At 42.3% G+C, this 24,566-nt stretch overlaps 2 protein-coding genes across 8 annotated transcripts in view; both read right to left on the bottom strand.

Moving 5' to 3' along the window:
* Positions 1-24,566, bottom strand: part of FANCC (FA complementation group C) — a 306,042-nt gene that overhangs the window by 194,061 nt on the left and 87,415 nt on the right. For all 7 annotated transcript variants that reach the window (XM_090274026.1, XM_090274030.1, XM_090274029.1 and 4 more), the window contains one exon: positions 1,527-1,741. In XM_090274026.1, the coding sequence (XP_090130152.1) occupies positions 1,527-1,691 (165 nt within the window). In that variant the 5' untranslated portion in view covers positions 1,692-1,741. The remainder of the gene's footprint in view (positions 1-1,526; positions 1,742-24,566) is intronic.
* LOC150012784 (succinyl-CoA:3-ketoacid coenzyme A transferase 1, mitochondrial-like) lies at positions 10,020-13,500 on the bottom strand. Its single transcript, XM_090274023.1, is given in 3 exon segments — positions 10,020-10,638; positions 10,640-11,834; positions 13,256-13,500. Coding segments are annotated over 3 exon segments (1,566 nt in total). The 5' UTR covers positions 13,486-13,500; the 3' UTR covers positions 10,020-10,497.

Below are 24,566 nucleotides of genomic sequence, written 5' to 3' on the forward strand. Positions count from 1 at the left end.
AACGGGATGAGAAAAGATCTTTAGGTAGATTATTCAAATAAAGTTTAATAAGCAACCACCTTCCTCCATCCTTAAACCAGGTCATGAAAACTCAGATGTATAACACATTTAGATAAAATCAATTTTGTTACAACGTTAACTACATTTTACTTATACTTAACAGTCAAGAAATGCCATTTTATTTAAAAATAACAAAGGCTGCATAATAGTGAAAAAACATTACAAGTGATTAATGTCTTTCTAATCTCTTATCTTAATCCTGGAGTTTTATTCTAACATAATAAAAGAAGTTCCCAATTCACCTTCAGAAAACTTATTTGAAAGAAAGTTTAGGAGGACAAGAACTCTGGAACTTACAAAAAGAAATAAAAGCAGCCAAAAAATAAAGTGATATATCTGCATTCATTGCAACTTTGATTACTATATGCTAAATGGCATCAGAATTAGTCTAACAATCTAAAACCTGAGACAAAAAAAAGACCAACTAAATAGAAAACAGCTTAAGATTTTAAAATACACATGCTATTGTACAATTGACCCTTTTCCCACTTCTTTACCTTTCAAAGAAAGTTCAAAAATAAGACCAAACAGATCATGTGCACATAAGCTGAAATGATAAGCATTTCCTACTTCTGCAGCAATAAATCCTTCACATTGTCTCAGCATTGAGGCCAGTCTTAAACTTTCTGAGACCACTTTAAGGTTAAGTTACAAAAGTCTTACTACAAAAAGCAATTTTAAAATTAGCATTGGTTGTTCATACAGACTGCATCTTTCCATATAATATCTAAAGACATATGAACTCCTATCAGCAACATGAATTATTCTTCAAATTTCCTACTTGCTTCCTTGATTATGGAAATAAAAGTATAATACAAGAACACCTATGCTAAATGACAATTTTGCTTTTCATTTTAAAGTTAGACAATAAGCATAAACAAATATTTTATAATATGAAAACATGTTAATTCATAGTTATTCCAATAAAAGTAACTTATGTCAAAATGAAAATACATTAAATTTTAACGTAATGAATTATATAACTATTTTAAAGACATTCAAAAATCTTAATATTCACCAGAAAACACCACTTAAAATATTTATAAGAAGACATCTTATATTTATCATGACTTGGTAGAGCCCACTTTAAAACAGGGTTGAGGAAAAGGTAAGCATTTCAGCAAATTCTTCAATATTTTAGAGATGCAAAGGCCTTTAAAAGAATCCCAGTTATTACCTGACAACAAGTGTACAAGTCTTGTTTATTTAAAAATAATCTGAATGGTTGGGAAGTCTCATGTGACAATATAACTAATCAAGAAGAAAAGAATGAAGTCATAATGAATCATAGACAAGGACATCACTTTCTGTCTTATTACCTATGGGTAATTCATCTTTCTACTCCTTCAATACATGAGGTCAATATTAGAAATCCCTGACCTTGGGTCAAATTCAGGCTTGGTGAAATCTGGTAAAGAATCCTAGCTGTCACAAATTAACTTCTTTAATTTTGGTCCACTACTTACCATCTCTTTCAAGGCTTCATATACCTGCCTCAGGAACTCCTGGAACTGATGTATGTGGTGGCAAATGTCTTGCTGGGTTTCCAAAGTGGAGGCCTGGCCCCATACAGAAAGCTTCCAAATCCAAAACTGATAATCAGAAGAAAGGCCTGCTGAATCTTGAGCCATCTCAAAAAAAGGGGCAAAGGTGATGGATCTTCACAGTGGCTTGTCAAGCACTGAGGAAGACAGTGAGCACACATCAAATCTGTTTCAAAAAGGATCTTTTATTGGTGCCTGCACAATTCACTGATGAGTAAAAAGGGGATTACAAGGGACTTAAATAGCATGATTTCTATGGAGTCATCTTTGAATTACTTTAAAATGTGTCACCCAGCTGTAGCTCCAATCATTACCATCTGAATTTTTTATCATGAGTAATATCATTAATTAAAAGTCATATACCTCCACAGAACATGCTAATTATACACAAAAAGCACAGCTGATAATACTTTACAGTTATCTTTTTTTTTTTTTAAAGATTGAGCTATATTTAAATGTTCAGAGTATGAAGTTAAAACTTTTGAGTATTTTAATGTAATGGGAAATCAAAAACATCCATGAGCATGCAATAATAGCCTGTGTTTAAGAAATGTTTTTTGAAGTTCTTATGTTTTATATGCATGTCTGGCTTCTCATTCAGGTGTAAAAAATCTCTACGCATTACTGTCTAATGAATATTCTTTCCAGATTCTCTTCATTTCTTAGAAAAAAGTAAAATAATTCATTTTACAAGCATCAATTTGAACAATCTGCTTAAAGACCTGCTGTATATATGCCTGATCTCAATTCATTCACAAGAAGAAATCATATTTTAGTAAAATATGATACACTCCAATTACTGAGCAGGTGTACTAGTCCTAAGTGACAGAAAATAACTCATAAATTTGACTTACTACACCTGAAGTACATGTTAAACAGAACAGCAGAGTTACACAGTGAGCATGTGCCTCAGGCAGAACCAGGGAAATAGACTCCAGGTGCTCCACCACCATCCCAGCCTTCAGGCAACTTCACCATGAGAAGCACACCAGGCAAGAGAAGAAAAGGCTGTTTCGACAGGTGTAGACCTTTAAAGACTCATACCGTCCTGGGGCAGGGGTGACACTCAGCTATCTAGTTTCAAAAGAATATTCTGCAAGTGGTAAGTTTAAATCCTCATCAGTAATAAGCAACAGATAAAATGCTGCCTATTAAATACAAAAAATATTGTACTATTTGGCTGTAATACAAAAAAACTAGACCAGGAAAACTGAAAGTTTTAAAATGGCACTGAAATTTTAATTTAAAAAAAGTTCATGTTAAAATGGAGGGAAAAATAGCTTTAATAATAGAGGGAATATATGCATACTGTCAAATGGTATATAATAGCCAAAAATGATTCTTCCCTTTCTCTCATTGTCCTCCTCATCCAAGTCATCACCCACATCTGTCAATTCAACCTCCAAAATAAATACAGCCATACCTTGCTTTATCACGCTCCACTTTATTGCACTTCCAGAGATTGTGCTTTCATTGTTATCGAGACATGACCTCCACTAGCAAAAAAGATTATGACTCACTGAAGACTCAGATGGCGGTTCAATAAAGTATTTTTAATTAAGTTATGTTCATTTGTTAGACATAATGCTATTGCACACTTAATAGACTACAGTGTAGCATAAACTAACTCTTATATACACTGGGACACCAAAAAATTCATGTGACCTTGCTTTACTGTGATATTCACTTTATTGCAGTGGTCTGGTAGCATACGCACAATATGTCCAAAGTACACCTGTATGTATGGTTTGATTCAATTTCAGCCACTTCTTTTCACCTCTACTGCCTCCATCCCATCCCATTCCCATCCATGTCTTCCCTGGGGTCTTCTACTTGGTTCTACTTGACCCCCTCTAATTCATTCTCAATGAGAAAAAAAAAAAAAACTCTGTTAACACAACTGACAAAAACAACTTTCCCAAATGTATTAACGGACCCAGCACATTCCTGCTTAAATCCCCCGCACCACAGCTTTCTTGAAAAGAAATCTTAACTCCTTGTAAAAAAAAAAATCCCAGTGCTTTACCAGTCTCTAAGGCCATGTAAAACATAGCTCCAGCACACCCTCCTTCTTCCCATGTTGCCTCTGCCCAGTGGACCACTGTCCAGTCCAGGACTTTCATGTGTGCCACCAACATCTGAAACCATTCCCTGCTTCCAGGCTTTTCTGTTGACTCCTCCACAGCTATCACATCGGTAATTACCCTGGCATTTATTGCTCACTTAGTTACTACTTCCTCGAGGGAATTAGTATGTAAATTCCCTCTTCCTGGAATTGCCACAGGCCTGGCAAAGCACTCAATAAATACTAAGTGAAGGAATGAATAATTCACTGATATTTTTCAAAGTATGGTTCTGAGCTAAATGCCATAACAAAATGCTTTTCTAGATAAAGCATTTTAATTTTTAAAAGGTAGCTCCCCCTCAAAAAATTAAGGTATTTTTTATTATCTATATTAAACTTAATTAATATCCCATTTTAGAAATATAATAGCTTTTACATACACACTCATTATGTTCTTGGGAATATATGAAACATTTTATGCATCTAGCTAATTTAATCCTCACAATAACCCTATGAAATAGGTACAATTATCATCATTTTACAGAAGCATAGAGAGATTATGTAATTGTGCAAAGTAAGATTACGTAAAAGCCCAAAGGAAATAACTGCTAGTAAATAACAGCTAACATTTTGGGACTTTGAATTCAGAGAGTCTGGTTTCAAAGTTGATGCCCTTAAATAAAGAGCTAAACTGAAGAAACAAATTGATGAATACCTTATATATTCCACATGGCTCTAGGTGCAAATCAGTTTAGATATTTGGAGACAGTGAGTTAAAGAGCTTTTTTTCATTTTTTAAATTAAGATATAATTGACATTAGTTTCAGGTGTACAACAGATTCAAATATTTGTATTTATTATGAGATGATCAGCACAATAAGTCTAGTTAACATCCCTCACCACAGGTATAACATTTTTTCTTATGATGGAAACTTTTAAGATCTACTCTCTGAACAACTTCCAAAAATGCAATATAGTATTATTAACTATAATCACTATGCTGTATAGTATATCTCCATCACTTGTTTATTTTATAACTGGAATAAACTGAATAACTTTTTGATAGAAACATTATTTTATTATATTACCTAAAACCTTTGCTTAGCAATGGAAATAAATCCAATTGTTTTAAAATGAAAACAATGTTAGGATGTTCTGCTCCACAGCTTACCTGGGGAAGGTAAGTACGCAGGGAGGGGTTGGGGAGGAGGAGATGGTATTGGTCAGGAAACAGTGGTGCCTTGGTTGTGATGATAACAGTGGGAGTACTGCCAGTATTTAATGACCAGTAGCCAAGGATACTGAAATACTGCAATGCACTGGGTCAGCAGCTCACAAAGAAGAATGGTCTTCCCCAGTGAGGAACACTGACTTAATTAGAATTCTCTGGAATGGACATCTGTTGTTGAGCATATCTCTTGCGTCTTTTGGTTATAGCACCTTATTTTCATTTTCTCCTTTATTACCAAGTCTTTGCAGGGTTTGTTAATAAAGGCACCTGTGCCATTAGCCAAGGGGTGGGACGATGATTCAAGTTAGGCAAACTAGACTCTGCTGGGAATTTGAATAACTGGAATAAGGATGAAAACTAAGTCATTCAAAGACTCGTTGTCAATATCCCCGCAGCTACCCTATGTTATGTGCTTAAGGAGACATGGATTTTCAGCTCTCTCTTTAATTTTATTAGCTATCCTGGGGCCTTCCAGTAAATTCTTTTTTTTTCACCCCTTTTATTCTCCTTAAATTAACCACTGCTGAGTTCTCTGATTTTCAGTCAAAGAACACAAACAACTGGTATAGCAAGAAACTATACAGTACCTGATATAAAACTGATGCCAGATAGTGGGCTACAGTCAACAGACCTTTGGAGAAAGAAAGGGAATTTAGAACTGGTTATGGCCCAAATGAGGGAAAATGGAAATGGATTCCAATTCATATTAGAAAATTGGAAACCAGAAGCCCATGGAACAAGAAGGTAATACAAGTCAGTGAGGTATCACCTTCAGTCAGAGCCCCTGGATCATTTACACCAGTCTAGTAGGAATGACAAGTGAAAACCAGTGGACTATAAAGAAAAGAATGTCACACATCTGGTGATTTAGAGTACCCCACCTCCCAGCTGAGGGGCCAGATGGCCCCTCAATGATATTAGACTATCATAAACATAATCAAATGGTGACTTCAACTCAAACTGCACTTCAGATGTGGGGCCTAACTGGAACAAATTAATACCACACTTGGCACCTAGAATGCAATTATAAAGCTGTGTAATGCAGGAGGTCGAGCCCAGGGGTCTCGAACGCTAGTTCGGATAAGCCAAAAAAACCAAAGGGAGGACTGGATGGAGCAGATACAGCCTTAATTCCTCACAATCCAGGGAGCATCAGCAGAGGCAGATCAGCAAACCAGGACCGCACCTCCCTGAGTCTGAGACTTGTTTTAAGGGATTCCAGACAAAGGAGGTGTCTTGTGGATGACTCTAAACTACATTACCTCAATGTACATCCAGAGGGAAAAGGTCAAGAAGCCATCACACAGGAAAAGAGGCGGCTCCCATAGGAGATAAGAAGGGAATTACTGAGACTTCCGGCCAAGATGGAGGTGTAGACAGACATGCTGCATCTCCCTCCACAACTAAGAAGGACTACAAGTACCTCAAAACTAGAAACAACCAGAAGTTCCAGAAAATGAAACTGCATAGAAGTCCAGCAAACAAAGGTATAAAGAAGAAATACTCATCCAGACAGATAAGAGGGGAGGAGCCGGGGTGGAGAGGATGTGGTGTGGTAGCGGCAACAGTGGCAGCAGCAGCAGGCAGGCGGAAAATGCAGTCACATGTTTTAAAAAGTCAGGACGGACACCTGGGGAGTGTTCCCAGCACCTCACCAGACCTTGAAGCTAACAGTCCTAGCACCGAGGAAAATCAAGCCTCATTGCTTCTGACTGTGCAAACCAGTGGGGGTTGGGGTGAAGGCAGAAACTGCTGGTCTCTCAGCAAACTCTGCTTGTTTAAAGGGCCTCCACAGTCCTAGAACATCCGCAGACCCACCCACTCTGGGAACAACTTCCAGGGCAGCAGCTAGAGGGGCGCCAGTGCGATGCAGAAGTGAGAGAGGTGCCTGGAAAAGGGGTGAGCATTAGGCACGCAGCATTGTTCCTTCTCGACCCTTCCCCCACATACAGTACCACAACGTGGTGAAACAGGTCGCTCTATACTGACAAATTCCTAAGGCTCCGCCCCTTACAACATAACAGGAGTGACAGCTCTACCTGGGACGTGGAGGCAAACAAACACAGGAGCCTGTCAGAATGAGGAGACAGAGAAGTATGGCCCAAAAGGGGGAACGGATCAAGGTTCCAGTGGGAGAACTAAGCGACGAAGAGATAGTCAACCTAACAGATGAGGAGATAGCCAACCTAACAGATGAGGAGACAGACAACCTAACAGATGCAGAATTCAAAACACTGGTGATAAAGATGCTCACAGGCTTGACAGATATGCGTGAGTATGGCAAATGCATAAGAAAAGAAGTGAAGGCTATGCTAAGTGAAATGAAGGAAAATCCACAGAAAACCAGTGGTGAAGGGAAGGAAACTGGGGTTCAAAGCAATGATTTGGAACATAAGGAAGAAAAAAAGAGTAAACCAGCGCAGAATGAGGAAGCAAGAATTGAAAAAAAAATGGGGAAAACTTCCATATTTTGCAAAGGAGATGGACATACAGATCCAGGAAGCACAGACGGTCCTGGGCAAGCTGGACCCAGAGGGGAGCACACCAGGACACATCATGATTGAGATGTCAAAGGTGAAAGATAAAGGCAGAGTCCTGGGGGCAGCAAGAGAGAGGCGGAGAGTTGCCTACAGGGAGGTGCCTATAGGACTGTCAGCTGATTTCTCAGAGGACACTTTGCAGGCAGGAAGGGACTAGCAAGCAGTATTCAATGTGATGAAAGGCAACCTGCAACCAGGATTATTCTATCCAGCAAAGCTATCATTTGGAATGGAAGGGCAGATGAAGTGCTTCCCAGACAAGGTAAAGCTAAAGGAGCTCATCATCACCAAACCATTATTATATGAAATGTCAAAGGGACTTACTTAAGAAAAAGAGGATCAAAACTATGAACACTAAAATGACAGCTATCAACAACTGAGTCTAAAAAATAAAAACAAAATCCAACTAAGCAAACCAGAATAGTGTCAGAAGCATAGATATGGGGATCATTTGGAGGGTTATCAGCTGGGAGGGGGGAGGGGAGAGGGGGAGAAATGGGGAAATGGTGCAGGGATTAAGAAGCATAATCGGTTGGTACAAAGTAGACAGGGGGAAGTTAAGAATAATATAGGAAAGGGTGAAGCCAAAGAACTTATATGCACGACTGATGGACATGAACTAAAGGGGGTGGGATTGCTGGAGGGAAGGGGGCTACTGGGTGGAGGGAAGCAAAGGGGGGAAAAAATTGGAACTACTATAACAACATAATCAATAAAATATACTTAAGAAAAAAGGAAAAAAAAAAAGACGGGAATTACAATTCATTTCTAAAGCAATACACATTCCTTCTGGACAGGGCCCTCCAGTCAGCCTTCCAATATGGGGTTTGGAAGAGCCCTGTCCAGCATGACCCCACAAGCTTGTAAATGCACTTCTTCATTGTGATAAACTGAGAACATGAGAAAGCAGTTTACTTTCACGTGCCTCAGGGGTATCAACTCAGGACAGAGCACATTACAATGGTCTACCATATTAAAGATATCAGGCTAAAAGAACCCAGAGAGCAGGAGGATACAGGTGCCTTGCTTACGTTTCACATGGTGGGATGTAAAACCCATGAACATACAGGGCCTGCCACTCTAGGAAGTTTCTTGTGATCCAGTGGTCTGTGCCACATCAGGATATGCTTTAAATAAGGACACACAGGAAACTAGTACTGAAACTGGAAAAGCCCATGTTCATGCTGCATGTCATTTACTGGACCCAATAAGCAGAGAGAGGAATTGAATCTTTTTTTTTTTTTTTAATTTGGAATATTTATTGTATTTCTTATTTCATTTCTTAATTTATCCATGGTACTCTTTAATCAAGAATATAAAGACATCTACTTAGGTTTTGCCATTCCAAGTTGGGAGCATTCTTAGAAATATGTTATCTTAAAGTAACAGTCTGGAATAATAAGCAAGGAAGTTTGCAAATATAGCAACCATCGATAACATAAATTTCCCCAATTATAACTCCGACATAGACATTATTCTCTAGACCCTACAAATTCTAAAGAGTCCCTCTTACCAGTACTGAGAGAGTATGCTCTCAACCATGAGCAAGTGGAACAGACTGTTATTATATATGGAGTGTTTCTCTCCCCACCCCCCCAAAAAGCCTCTCTCCTTCCTGTAATACCTTGCATGACACACAGTGACTGTGTTTGAAGAGAAAGTGAATTTCGATGACAACCATCACCAGAAAACATGCATACATTCCTGCACCTGGTGCTGGAGGGGTGCCATTGCACTCTGCTCTGCCTGCCACTGTTCAGAAAACAGGTCTGGCCTGTCTTCAGGGTGCCTGGGCTTTTTGCCCCGTTTCATACCCAGGATGCTTGCCTACCCCCTGGGCAACTGTTCGATACCGAGGATACCTCTGAGAAGTTCCTTACAAAACCTAATCCACAATGTTTCCTTTCTAACAAATGAAAATGCACTCGCCGCTCTTCAAATCCTTGATTTACTCAACCTTATTTGCCATATTTGGATAGAGTTGAATTAAAAGTCCTTTGTTCAAGGAAGTAGCCTGGTCAGAAGAAAGAACATTGTTCTGTAGAAAAAAAACATTCAATCTTTAGATACTTTTCTGACCAGAAATAAGAAGACTGAAAAGAATTTTAAAAAAGACAAAAAAAAAAAAAAACGACGTGTGTGCTCACTGTGACTCTGGATTCATGATAAATTATCCCACAGCCCTTCTTGGCTTAAGGCAGGTATTGTTCAAGCAGCCCACTGGTCCTCAGTAACATAGAGAAAGACCCTTAAGGGCCTTCTGGATATATACGAATACTGCACTGTTTCAAAGTGAGGACACCGACTAGACCAGCGAGGATTCGGCAAAGCCCGGGTGGCTGGCTGGCTGGTTGGTGAGCAAAGGCAACCTTTGGAAGGATGTCGGCACCCACAGACCCCGCAGGCTCCGTCCTCCCCGTGAACCCGTGAGCTTCCCCCACACAGCGATGTTCCTGCTTCCCTTCGGAGGCGTCTGTTTAGTTACAGAAAGCGTCGGAGGAAGAGCAGAGTTCTAGGAAAACGACGACTCGCACAACCAGAGGCGCCAAGAGAACAGTCAGAGGCGGAGGGAGGAGAAAGTGGCTGGGGCGGCAGTGCTCCTCATCAACAGCCCCACAGAGTTATTTCCGGGGCTGGCACAAGGCCGCCTTGGGGATCCTCTGGGGGACACACTTTTCTCCCTCTTTCTTCTCTTCACCATTTCATTAGGAGGGCAAGTGCATCAATGGAACTCTTCCTACAGGCCCATCTTGATGCAAACTGCACACAACTCGGTGTAGGCACCACAAAAATGGAGAAAAATTCAACGAGAGCACCAATTGCAAAGACAGCCTTCTAAGCACTTATAAAACAAATTAGATAAACATTTTCTGTTCCTCATTAAAATGTCATAGCACGCGTGAGAGAACAGGCTACATAAAGTGTAAAAAGCTAAAAAATTTCTAGTCAAAAACTGTTTGTTCAGTATACAAATTTGACTACTGATGACCTGTCCATGAAATCCTATGTGGTTAAAACGAAATACCCACAGCCCGAGACAGATGTTTACTCCACATTTCAGGCTGAGATCTGCTGCATTGGCATGAGTTTTGGTGAAACCGCGAAGTCACAGCCGGTGCTCTTTTTTATGTCATCCATCATCAGGCCTTCCCAGAGTTCAATCAGAGTCAGGCCTTTCTTGTTGTCCACGTCGAACACAGACAGCCTTTTCAGTAATAATGTGGTTGACACATTGTTTTCCAGTTAATGGCAATGTACATTTCTCCATGATTTTATGGGCATTTCCCTTTGCAGAATGCTCCATGGTGACCACCACTTTGGTTCTGGCACTCGACACCAGGTCCATGGCGCCTCCCATGCCTTTCACCATCTTCCCAGGGATCATCCAGTTGGCCAGGTCACCGTATCGGGACACTTGCATGGCTCCCAGCATTGTCAGGTTGACGTGTCCTCCTCTGATCATCGCAAAGGACTCATCGCTGGAGAAATAAGAGGCTCCGGGAAGAACAGTAACTGTTTCCTTGCCTGCATTGATTAGATCTGCATCAACTTCATTTTGGGATGGATATGGACCCAAACCGAGAATTCCATTTTCACTTTGCAGGTGAACGGTCATATTGGGGCTGATAAAGTTGCTGGCCAGAAGTGGGATTCCTATGCCCAAATTAGCATACATGCCATCCACAAATTCCAGAGTGGCACGTTTGATGATCCGTTCCCTCACGTTATCTCCAGGTTTCCCAGCTTTGGTTTTTACGTCTGCCTCTTTCCGCACCGATAAACGCTCAATTCTCTTCTCATATTTCTCTCCCTTTATCAGGCGATGCACATAAATCTTAGGAATATGGATGTCTTCTAGGGCAAATGATCCAACATCCACAATTTCTTCAACCTCTACCACTGTGGTTTCTGCAGCTTTGCACATGGGCAAGTCGAAATTCCACGCACTCTTCCTGAAAATTATGTTTCCGGCACGGTCCGCCTTCCAGGCTTTCACGAAGGCAAAGTCCCCAGTGATCGCTTCCTCCAAAATGAAATGCTGACCATTAAACTCTCTCACCTCTCTGGGCTTGCTGGCAATAGCAATGCTGCCGTCCGCGTTGTACTTGATGGGCGCCCCTCCTTCTTGCACCAGCGTCCCGTAGTCCGTGCTGGTGTAAAACGCAGGCACGCCAGCCCCACCGGCACGAATCCTCTCTGCCAGTGTGCCCTGCGGTGTCAGCTCCACTTCTAATTCACCAGCTAAGTACTGTCGTTCAAATTCTGCATTTTCGCCCACGTACGAGGAAACCATGCGTTTTATCTGCTTGGACTGCAGTAAAAGGCCCAGGCCGAAGTTGTCAACCCCCGCATTATTGCTGACCGCCGTGAGCCCTTTGACCCCAGTCTTCAGTCATCGTCATCGTCATCGGCAGCCGTCCGTCTCGAGAGACGATGGCGTAGCTTCTTGAGAGTCTATCTGCGCCGCTGAGAATGGCTGTGCAGTCCGACTCGGGAGTGACAATCCCTGCCGCACTTGTTACAGGTGAAGGCAGATGGCTGTTGTTGCTGCTGTTGACGCTGCTTCCGCCTCGATCTTTTCTGGACCGCCTCCTCGTTGCGCGCAGCCTCTGCGCGTGACGTACCTTGCCTGACCGCGAGCCTCCAGGCTAGGCGGTCGTCTGCTTGAACTTCCCATGTGTTGAGATTGATGGAGCATTGTGTCATGTCCTTTTTGCAGATGTCTTTGAACCGCAGTTTTGGGCGCCCTGTCATCCTCTGGCCTTCTGCTAGCTCGCCGTAGAGGAGGTCTTTGGGAATACGGCCTGCATCCATTCTTTTGACATGGCCGAGCCACCTGAGGCGTCTCTCACTAAGAACTGCATGCAAACTGCTCATGTTGGCTCGCTTCAGCACCTCGGTGTTGGGGACCTTATCCTGCCAGGCGACATGCAGGACGCGTCGCAGGCACCTCATGTGGAAGCTGTTGAGTTTCCTTTCGTGCCTTGCGTAGGTGGTCCACGTCTCGCTGCCATAGAGGAGAGTGCTGAGTACGCAGGCTTGGTAGATGCGCAGTCTGGTTTTCTCAGTGAGGCTGGAATTGTTCCACACTCGCCGGTTCAGTTTGGCCATAACTGTGGCTGCCCTGGCGATTCTCCAGTTGACCTCCAAGTCGACTGACAGAGAGCTCAAGATGGTGGACCCGAGGTAAGTGAAGTCGTTGACAACCTCCAGGGTGTACCCGTCGATGGTGATGCATGGGGGAGTCCCCGTGCCTTGAGCCATAACGTTTGTCTTCGTCAGGCTGATGGCTAGTCCGAACTCCTTGCATGCGTGGGAAAGGCAAGTGACTAGCTGCTGGAGTCCCTCTTCGGAGTGTGATGTCAAGGCTACGTCGTCGGCGAAGAGCATCTCACGGATGAGCACCTCTTTGACTTTGGTCTTGGCTCGTAGACGGGCCAGGTTGTAGAGCTTGCCATCGGATCTGGTGTGAATGAAGACACCCTCGCTGCAGTCCTTAAAGGCGTATTGGAGGAGCATGGAGAAGAAGATTCCGAACAGCGTAGGCGCGAGGACGCAGCCCTGCTTTACTCCGCTGCTGACTGGGAAGGCCTCAGAGGTTGCGCCGTTGTAGGACACCGTGCTGTGCATGTTGTCGTGAAAGGACATGACCACAGCAAGCAGATGTGGTGGACAGCCAATCTTTCGTAGCAAGCTGAAGAGTCCACTTCGACTGACCAGATCAAACGCCTTCGTGAGGTCGATAAAGGCGAGGTAGAGTGGTTTATGCTGCTCGTGACACTTCTCCTGCAGCTGGCGTAGGGAGAAGATCAGTAAAGCTCCGATAAGGTTCTCTGGAATCCCACATAACCCGAAACCACCAACCAGGACCTTGGCACCGTCGGGGACATCTTTCACAGCTTCCACTGGGTCTGTATAAAACTGGGTACGGCGCCGCGTGCTGGTGGAAAAGTAGCAGACCCGTCCCGTGGGCCGGGGGCTGGGGCAGCTGCGCGCGGAGGCGCAGAGCCGCGGCTAGGCGCAGAGCAGTTTGAGAGGCGGCATGTCGGGGCCCGGGGGTGCGGGGTGGCGGCCGGAGCGTGCGGGAGGGTGCCGGACAGCCGCCGCGTCCCCAGCTGGGAGCAGGAAAAGAAGCAGGAATTGAATCTTTATGGGCACTTTATTCAGATGGTCAGCAATCTGAAATGATGGTGGGTTTATATCCTAACAGACCCATCCTAAAGTCCATTTTAAAAAAAACCCCTTTTTAAATGGAAAAGAAAGTGTAGGTAAGGGGGTTGGAATTCAGGGAAAAAGTTAATCAGATAAAAGCTGCAGCATTCTTTCATCTGTGTGCTGGGCAGCAGTCTTTATTTATGTCCTGGGCAGTGGATGTCTCACCCTGGAGTACAATGGCTCAGATACCGTCTGGATTGCTTGCAGTCCTCCTGAGGCAGGAAGGTGGAACTGCTTATGGTCTCCTGGAGTCAAGGTGGGTCACACCTCCAGTTCCTGAAACAATCGCTTTTTACATGCATTGATTACAATATTCCCTCACTTATCGCAGGTATTACATTCTAGAACCCCCGCAATACGTGAAAATCCGTGAAGTAGGAACCTTACATTTATTTTAGTATTTATGTATATTTTAAGGCTTTATAAACCCTTCCCACTCACTTATAAACCATTCCCAGTCCTTTATTAACCTGTCCCACTCCCCTACTAACCTTTTCTATACTTTCATAAACACTACTTATGTTCTTAAACATATTCTACACTCTTAAACCTACATAACTTTAACAACATACATATACAGTATCGCAAAATCCCACGATGTAGCGAAAAATCCGCGATAAATAATTAAATATAATATTTTTTTAAATCTCACGATACAGTGAGGCAGCAGTAAGTGAACCGCGATATAGAGAGGACTACTGTACTGAGCTTATTAGCTATTACCTAAATTAAATTTTTTCCAGCTCTTGGGGCCCTCATAAGTACCAGTGGTTGCCTACAGTGTGGAGACCTAGGTAGCTGAATAAGTGCAGAAAAAGGAAGCTCCAGGTTAAGATTTAAAATAAGGACGGTCTGAAAGAAGGAGAGATTCTTCCATGCTGCCTATAGTAAGGGAGGAGCTATGTTTGCTCCTCTGAGGATTTGGCCATGTGGCCTGGGCAAGTAAGAAAGAGGTAGCTGGTCTGCCACGGGAGAGAAGAGAGATAGCAGCCACGCCAAGCTATAGTAAGGAATGGGCGGCCATGAGGGATTTGGCCATAAGGTCTGAGAGAGAAAGCAGCTATGCAGTTTGCAGTCAGGTTTCTGCCATGCATCTGCGTGTAGTAGGGAAAGAGCAGTTAAGGGGGAGAGAACAGCATGCTGCTGCTCTGATGGTGCCCACATTAGCTGACTCCAAAGACACCAAGGACTCTGAATTGCAAGGCACTAACCTGCTGCCTCACAGACCCAGATTCTATATGGACTCTTGGGACTTGGGACATACAGAGAGGCCACTCTCTTTGAACTGGCTTCCTGGACTTCACCATGATCCAGTGTAACACAGCACATGTGTTCATGGGCTATTAGACAGAAGCTGAGGACAACGTATCCCAGATCCTGAAGGAGAGAGCTGCTGCAAGAGGATGGCAACTTCCAGAGGGGATGGAGAACTATTTGCACAACCTGCTTAAGAACTGATAAGGATATGGGGAACTTCTGGTTTTGGTGGTTTTGGCTTATAGCCTGGGGTGGAGGGGAGCAAGGGAAGTGCTGGGTTTCATGGGAAAACAGAGCTCCAAGAATGAGTGCTCCCAGCCCTGGCTAAGGTTGGGATCCTGTAAATAAAATCCTGTTTCCCTCAACACTAATTGTTGGGTTATGCACCAAGGTATCATGTGCACAGGCCCCAGTTTGCTCAGTTACAATACCTCTGGGATTCTGAAGGCAACATATACTGCTTCTATCCATTTACCTTGCAATGAGAAAATATGGGTAGGGCCCAGAGCACTAGTTACTGCACAACTGGTCCATGCTGAAGCACTATTCTACTCAGCTCTTTTGACCCAGCAGCTCCTATACTAGGTTAAGCATGTGTGAAAGATCTGCATTCTGGGAAAAACCTATGGCAGGTCTCACTAACTGCACTGATCTTCTAAGCCACAGAGCCAGGTGTGCCCAGCAGCACTCTATCATCATGTACAAATTATAAATTATGCCTGCTTGGTCAAAATTCATGAGTGAGGTTTTTTGATACTATCTGTGTATGTCTTGATTGGCATGTCATATGATTTTTTTTAATTCCCTTCTCTTTCATTTTTTTTTCTCCTACTACTGCATAGGAAGTATATTATTAGCAGACAAATTTCCTAAAGTCTGTAATTCACAGAATAAAACAGATATGGGAAGAACTAACATTATCCAGAACTCCTGGATTTGAAGCTAGGTGCATTAAACAGACATTACTTTGGATTATTGCCCTTTCTTAAGGAAGAGAGAGCTAAATTATATTAATTGAAAGTGTTTTTAAAAGTGTGTGTGTGGAAAGCAGTAGGTTTGACTGTTCTGAGTAATTGACAAACGAAAGGTAGTGGGTATCAGTAGTGTTAGCCCACCTAGCACCTTTTTCCTGTTCTTTTAATACGGATATATGTACCCATTCTTGCTCTCAAGAACTACTCTTCTTCCTTTCCATAGTTTTAGTGAGACTATGATGTGCCTCCTTAGAAATGGGGGAATTACACATGTCTAACAGGTTACAGCTAGGAGATGCACTATAAAAATAAAATGCATGTTTATGCCTCTTTGTCTGACACTACTCATAAACAGCAGACATTCACCCAATGAGGAGAGTAGCTTATAATGTTCTCACTTAAAATGGGTTATGTCATGCAAGTGAAATTTTGTTTATAAGCCCCCCTTTTTTGTGGAGCTGTTCAATGAGTATTTTTAAATATACCAAAAATTAGAGAAAAGAGCCAAATAAACTACTATGTACCCATTAACCAGTTCAAATAATTATTAATATTTTCCATACTTAGAGCAAATCACAGACATACTACTTTACCCAAAATACTTAGAATTTCTTTTTCGGGACTTTTAAAAAGAAGAAACTTAACTGCAATACAGCTCTTTCACACCCAATAAAGCCAATAATATCATTTAATAGTCCATCTATGTTCAAATTTCTTAAAAATTTCCCTTTATATTTTTGTTGTTTATATTTAGATTCAAATAAGATCCCCATATTGCTTATGGTTGATATTTATATTTCTCCTTTAATCTGTAACAAAAAAAGTAAAAGAGTCTCCTTTAACCTGTTAACAATTACCCCTCTTTATCTTTTTAACCTTTTCATATCAGTTATTCCCTGGAAAAACCAATACATTTGACCTACAGAATCTCTCACACTTAGGCATTTGGATGATTGCGTTCCATTGGAGTTAACATGTTTTGCTATACCCTATCCTGCTTACAAATGGATAGCTGACCTGTAGGTTTCATTAGATTCAAGGTGAATTCTTTTGCAAGAATACTTCACTTGTGGTATTATGTACTTTTAATCAAATCTGAAGGCACATAATGTTCGGTTGTTTCATGTACCATTAATGTTGAAATTGACCAGTGGTTTCAGGTACGGTCACTGTAACCCAGCTATCATAAATCAAGTTCACCATTAACCTTTTCACTAATGGTTTTAGAATCTACTGGTGATCATTTAGATCCACTGAGGTGGAAAAATAGTGATTTTCTAATTTTATTCATTCTCCTACTTTTATACTTCTTGAAGCTTTACATTTTTAGGTAGTCAGACTAAGAAACAATCTTTTCCTTTGGAACTCCAATGAATGTCTCTCCGACCCTGTGAAACTGCCCCACAAAACTGTTCAGCACAAGACTTCTTCGGGGTTCTAGGTTTTCCCAGCTTCTCAAGAAATTGCAAAGTTCCTGAAGTGAAAAGCTGAGTGTATCTATTCAGTAGGTACTTAAGGTACTTTGCTTCAGAATCTTAACCCTTTGAATCCTGAGTACCTTTGCAGTATGTCAATATCTTCAAAAGAAGTGGCTCTTCTAAGCCACTCTAAAAGAGCTGGAAATGAAAGTCTGTAAATTCTCTAGATTAACCAAAATAGGTAATCAAAAGGATGCCATAGGAGCTGTTTAATGTAAACATAGTTAAAATTGCATCCAATGTCAATTCTACTTAAAATAATAAATATCAACCTACCTGCTATAAATTATTATATAAGCCTACATTAAACATAAAAGTATAATTCAAAAATTAACAAAGAATCAAAAAAATAATGTGGAACAATGAGAGAAAGATCTTGGAACATATGGTTACACAGACATAGGCAGGCATTTCTGATGCTAAAGAGGTAGCTGGAAGGCAAAGCAGCTCTTTTGAAAGCCTTCCTAAAGAATAAAAATAGGAGCCAAGGCCTGCCAAAGTGAGTTCCTGGCGAACCACCCCACACTCAGGGTTGGGGCCCATTCGGGTGCATCCTGAGATTATGGGTGACACAGAAATGAACCAGCCCAGATAGAGACTACGGCATAAGTATGAAACTGAAAGTGAATTAAGGTAGCCCCGGGTTCCTGAAATGGCAAAGAAAAAGTCTCTCTGGGGGAAGATAATATCATCATAGTCTTCTAATTATTTTTAAGAATAATTTTTCAAGTACAATAAAAATTACCTAATTAAAGGGAATCAAGCGCAAAGAAAGAAAAGAACACATGAACAAGAGCCCCCTAAACAACCAACAAGAACCAAAAAAAGCCATAATCCAGACAATTCAAAATATAGACTTTTCAAGATGGCAGTGGAATAGGCAGAGGCTTCACTTACCTCCTCTCAGGACCAAACTGGAAATCCAACTAAATTGGAGAAAATCAAGCTGGAAAATCAGCTAAAGACTAGCTGAAGAAGAGTCTTATAATCAAAGATTTGCAGAAGGAGCCACATCAAGACAGGGAGGAAGTCGTCGTCGTCGTCGTCGGCAGCCGTCTGTCTCGAGAGACGATGGTGTAGCTTCTTAAGAGTCTATCTGCACCGCCGAGAATGGCTGTGCAGTCCGACTCGGGAGTGACACGGTATCTGTCTCCTCCCGTGTTGAATCGACATCTTGCGATGACGCTGGAGTGTCCTCTCCAGTGAAGCTGAAGCTACAGAGCCTGGGCAGGGTGATATGGAGGGTCTGCTGTTGCCCATGCAGCAGACCCCCCTCTCTTCGCAGCTGAAGGATCCAAGGGAAAGACGGAGTCAATACAGCTTGGCTTCAGGTGCGCCGCAGGAGTTGCCGGTGTTGACTACAACGTCGAACCGCCTTAGGGACTCCGGCTCCGGATTTTCTGTTGGGGTTTACTCCCTTAGCCTTTCCCCTGAAGAGGTATGCCGCAAGGCAGCGGAGGTTTTATGGAATCAGAGTTTTCCTTCTCTGATGTGCCCTGACTGGAAGTTCGAACCAGCGACACTTAGCTCGCAGGCCGATGCTCAATCCACTGAGCCAAACCAGCCAGGGACAGGGAGGAAGTACAGAGATGCTAAAGAGGCTGGCCCAGCTTCCACAGCAGGTGGCTGAGGTACCAGAGGGACATCTCCGCTGGAAGAGGTTCCTCCTGAGAAGCATAGGAACTAAACCCTAAGCCTGGCTCCCCAGCCCAGAGTACCAAAGCTGGAAGGAGGCACTCACATAGCATCCATCTGTGAAAAGCAGCTGGGTTTCTGTCTGCCAAGAAGAAGCAAAGTCTACTGGAGACAGAGGCACCCTCTTAAAGGGCCAATGCGCAAAATTTCATTAGCAGACACTCACCCTCGGTCTCTGGCAGAGGGAGGGCAGCGTGTACTTCAGTTACCTGAGAAGAGTCTGGGGTGTGTGGCTCTGCGGAGAGACAGCGGGGACAGCTGCCAGGATCCTGGCACTGAATCTCAGATACTACAGTACCATCTTATCTAGGCAAAGCAATTCCCTCTGAGTGGCATCAGCCTAGAGGAAAGCAACTATCCCACCCTCTAGAATCCATCCCACTCCACCTGGTAGATCTTCAGCCTGGCTGAGGAGTCAGTAGGATAAGCCAGGGCATAGAAGTTTGGACAGACTCAGGGAATGTTAGTTACTGGTTTTGGGGTAGGGTCATTCCCCTCACTTTCCCATGGACCTGAATAGTGCTTCCCCCTCATGGGAAATCCAATAGGAACAACATCCTGCCTTCTGGCAGACCCAAACTCTGGGTGCCAGAGGTCCCCTCTGCTTGACTAATGGGGTTCTGCCATGCCAAGGTCAAGGCAAAATTCAGGACAGACTCAATCATGTGGCTCTAAGGCAGAGGATCACACCCCCTTCCCTGAAGTCAGAATGACAGGTCACCTTCACAGAAGATCCACTAGCCCCAACCTCCTGATTCTGCCAGAGGGTCTTTTAGTGACTGAGCCTGGCAGGCAATTGGCAGAGGTAGGCAGAGGTGGATCCTAGGGTGCCTTGGGATGTCTGCTAGCCCACCTCAGAGACTGCTGCTGATAAAAGCTGGCCTTGGAGCACAGCATGGTCCTTCCCGTGTGCAGCCAGCCCCAGCAGAGGCAGTCAGAAACTATGGTTCACTTGTAGCTTCAGGCAGATTGCAGAGGGACAGAACAAAGAGCATCTGAGACTGGCCAGTGCTGGAGACCCTTCCACAGGGGAAAGGACCAACATACCAAGTGCCCAGCTTCAAACAACATCAAAGTTAGATCCGATACACTTCACAAACAGCATATCCAAAGGAAGACTGCAGCAGCACCTGCACAGTAGCTCACATATGTGGTAGGGGTTGAGCTTCATAGTCAACCAGCCAGAGGGGAGATCCCACACATGAAGAGGCCAACAGCAATCAAGACTCAATTACAACACATTTACCATATAGACATCACCCTAAAGTAAGGCAAAAAAGGAAGTGTTATAATTTACAAATGTTAATCAAGACGAAGTACTTGATGAATATGATCAAAGGTTTTAAATTGTTGAAATAGTCTGTAAGTATTTTCTATTTTTTAACTGGGTTCTCTGAAAATATTAGCCAGAGATTGAGTCTTGTTCCTTCCTGGCCTCAAATAATGGCTCTTTTTTCCCAGTCCTGACTCTGAGAAGTAAATTGACCATCTTCTTCCCTCCTGCCCTACACCTCCACCATCCCTTAGGTATATGGCTACTGCTTTGCCCAGAGAGGGTTATTGCCACAAGGACAGACAGACACCCAATTCATCACTCAGGAGGATAACCGGCAAGAAAATGAGATGGTGGTGCTCAAGCAGACAAAACAAGGCAGTGGCCATGTAGCTAAAAACAAAACAAAAATAAACAAACAAACAAACCTGCATGTCTTATAAAATGGGGATGATCCTTCAGATTCATGGTGATTTCAACATTTTTTACAAGTGCACTATTTTTTTAATCCCAGTGATGATACCAAAATCCTTGATATTGCCCTAAATGTAAATCCTTTACTCTCTTATGTTTCTGCTTAGTGTATATGCCTTCACATGAATATTTATGCCTATATTCATTTCATATGAACTGGAGAAATACTGTTCAGCATCTTTTATTTAAGAACATAAAAGAAAGGTAGATGGCTCATGTCCTTTGCATACACACTGTGCATATACTAATGTAGCAAAAGCAAATGGCATGGAAAGTTAGAAGGAAATCCCCATTTTCCATTTCTTCAGTATTTCTCTTTTAGCACATTTATTCAGCACCAAAGAAACAAAACCATGATTTCACCTTTTCCACACACACAGACTAAAAAATAAAAAAGAAGTTGTCAGTCCAGTATATATTTCCAGGAGAAAATAAAATGACCTTCAGAAATTCCTATACAGAAGGGACTAAAGGAAAGTCCTATGAGCAGAGAGACCTAAACACCCAAATGGAAATGACTGTCCCGTGAAAGAGTCCCACGTGCTTGTTCATGTCCCTGTTTCCTGCTGAATCAGAGGAAAGCAGGAAGTACAAGGGGGAGAGATAATGTGGCAAGGGAAAACGGCCATGGGGACCAGCAAACATCAGAGATACTGAAAAGGGACTGATGCAAAATGGTGTCAACTCAGGATCATTGCATTTGCCCTTCTTCCCCCTCATTTATATATAGCTCAAAAGGTTTATTGATTGCTAAGTACTACTTTATGAACTCAAATCACCATAGTACAAAGATATACCATAATCCAACCACTGCCCAAGAGGGTAAATAGCAGGAACTTCCAAGATAACATGGCTCAGATTCAAAGTACAGCAGGTAAGAAAGAGGCATACTTCAGAGCTACAAGGTTCCCCATTTTGGTGATTTGTGTTCTTTAGGAAAAGGATATATTCAAAAACTTCATGGAAATGTTCATCACAAGAAATATGGAGTTCACCAAGCACTATTCATTAGTGTAAGAAGAAAATAAAAGCATTAAAACACTTGAGAAGTGTCTGAAGAAAGATGACAAAGAGGTAAGTAACAACTGGGTGACAGGCTGGGACAAAGTATCCTAATTCATTAAAAAAATAAGCAAAACCATTTCCCTTCATCTAGAATTGATATTTATATTCTATAAATTTTCACGTTAACACCTGAGCATTTAAGCAGCCCCAGCTTCAAAGAGTAAACGCCACAGGCCCAGGCAGGGCTGTACAGCACTTCCGTTCTACCACAACATTGGGACAGGTAACCAGTAACCGCATGAGCCAGCAATTTCAGCTTTTTGTTTAGCCTTATGTGATACTATTTCTCTCTCCTAATGTACTAAGCATCATGATGGAAAAAATTAATTCTGTGATTTAACCTGCAATTTTATGGTCCTCCATTACTGTTGAAAGACTTTCATATCTCAGATAGTAGTCCCATCAACAGACAACTTAGAACACAACATTCTTAAGATTTTCTGAAAAGCCTGTAAAGAATACCTGTTCATGTGCAGAGGCACCCCTGGCCCGCCTGAACAGGCATGCAACCAACCCGCCTGCCAGCATGCAGAAGTGCGCAATCAACCCACCCACTGCCGGTCCTGTGCCAGTGTGCAGAGAGCCTTGGACTCGCCCGCCCTGGTGCGCACCCGGTCAACCCGCACCTGGCCTGTGCAAGGGAGTGCACTCGCCCCTGACTGAGACCAAAGGAGAGTGACATGAACTAGAGGCACTCTGTAAAAAGTTTTGGGTGCTGGCTGTGTAGAAAGAGCGGGGAAAGCAGCAGAATCATCCCCAGTACTTTGGGAGTAATTGCTTAAGAGGACTGCTCCCCTCCAAGTGGCATCAACTAGAGGTAGCAGCTAAACAACTGTATACAAGAAGGTCACACCACAAAGGTATAAAATGAAAGCAGATCACTCTAAGAAGCAGGAACAAACAAGAACAGCCACCCAAAATGGGTAGGGGAAATAACACCCCACCAAACAGGAACAACACCCCACCAAAAGGAAAGGAGAAATTCCCAGAAGGAGGGGTAGATGAAATAGAGAATAGCAAACTATCAGACATGGAATTCAAAACAATAGCAAGAAGGAAGCTCAATGAACTTAACAAACTCAAGAAAAACTACAACAAACTCCAGGGGAACTACAAAGAACTTCAGGGAAACTACAAAGAACACCAGGGAAGCTACAAGGAACTTAATGAGAACTACAACAGCATAAAAAGGGACATAGAAACTATCAGTAAGAACCAGGAAGAAATTAAGAATACAATTTCTTAAATGAATAACACAGTAGAAGCCATCAAAAGCAGGCTAAATGAAGCAGAGGACTGGATCAGTGAGTAGGAGGACAATGTGAAAAAAAATTCCCAGAGAATGCAACAAAATGCAAAAAAGACTGAAAAGTATAAAGAGGGTTTAAGAGAACTGCAGGACAACATGAAATGAAACAATATTCGTATCATAGGAATACAAGAAGGAGAAGAGGAGCATGGAAAAGAAAACCTGATTGAAAAAGTAATGACAGACAACTTTCCTAACTTGATGAGAGAAAAAAATCATGCAAGTCCAGGAAGGACAGAGGGTCCCAATGAAAATGAACGCAAAAAGGCCCACTCCAGGGCACATCATAATTAAAATGGCAACATTCAAAGACAAAGAGAGAATCCTAAAGGCAGCAAGAGAAAAACAGCAAATAACATACAAGGGAGCTCCAATAAGGCTATCAATTGATTTCTCAACAGAAACACAAGCCAGAAGGGAATGGCAAAAAATATTCCAAGCAATGCAAAACAAAGACCTAGAACCAAGGCTACTCTACCCAGCAAGGCTCTCTTTCAAACTGGAAGGTGAAATGAGTTTCCCTGACAAAGGAAGACTAAAAGAATACATCTCCACCAAACCAGCATTGCAAGACATGCTAAAAGGAATGCTTTAAGAAAAAGAAAAAAAAGAGAGAGGGAGAACAACACAGGTACAAAGGGAAATGAATAAATAACTGTCAATAATAACCTTAAATGTAAATGGATTAAATGATCCAATCAAAAGACACAGTGTCGTGGAATGGATACAAAAACATGATCCACATATATGCTGTCTGCAAGAGACACACCTCAAAAAAAAAGATCTACACAGACTGAAAGTGAAGGGATGGAAAAAGTATTTCAAGCAAATGAACATGAAAAAAAAAGCTGGGGTAGCAATACTTATATCAGACAAAACAGAGTTCACAGAAAAGGCCATACAAAGAGACAAGGAAGGAGACTGCATAACACTTAAGGGAACAATTCATCAAGAAGATACAACCCTGGTAAACATATATGCACCCAACATAGGAGCACCCAAATATATAAGAAAAATACTAGAAGACTATAAGAAGGATATCAACAGCAACACACTCATAAAAGGGGACTTTAGCACCCCATTATCAACAACACACAGGCCTTTGAAGCAAAGAAACACCAAGGATATTGAGGCATTAAACAACACTCTAGATCAAATGGACTTAGTTGATATTATAGAACTTTTCACCCCACAGAAGCAAAATATACATTCTTTTCAAGTACACGTGGAACATTTTCAGAAATAGACCACATGATAGGACACAAAACAAGCCTCAACAAATTCAAGAAAAGTGATATAATATCAAACATCTTCTCAGATCACAAGGGCTTGAAAGTGGAAATCAACCTCAAGGAAAAAACTCAAAGACATTCAAACTCATGAAG

Source organism: Furipterus horrens, unplaced genomic scaffold (genome assembly GCF_987537825.1).
Source record: "Furipterus horrens unplaced genomic scaffold, mFurHor1.1.pri manual_scaffold_4, whole genome shotgun sequence".
Lineage (NCBI taxonomy): Eukaryota > Metazoa > Chordata > Mammalia > Chiroptera > Furipteridae > Furipterus > Furipterus horrens.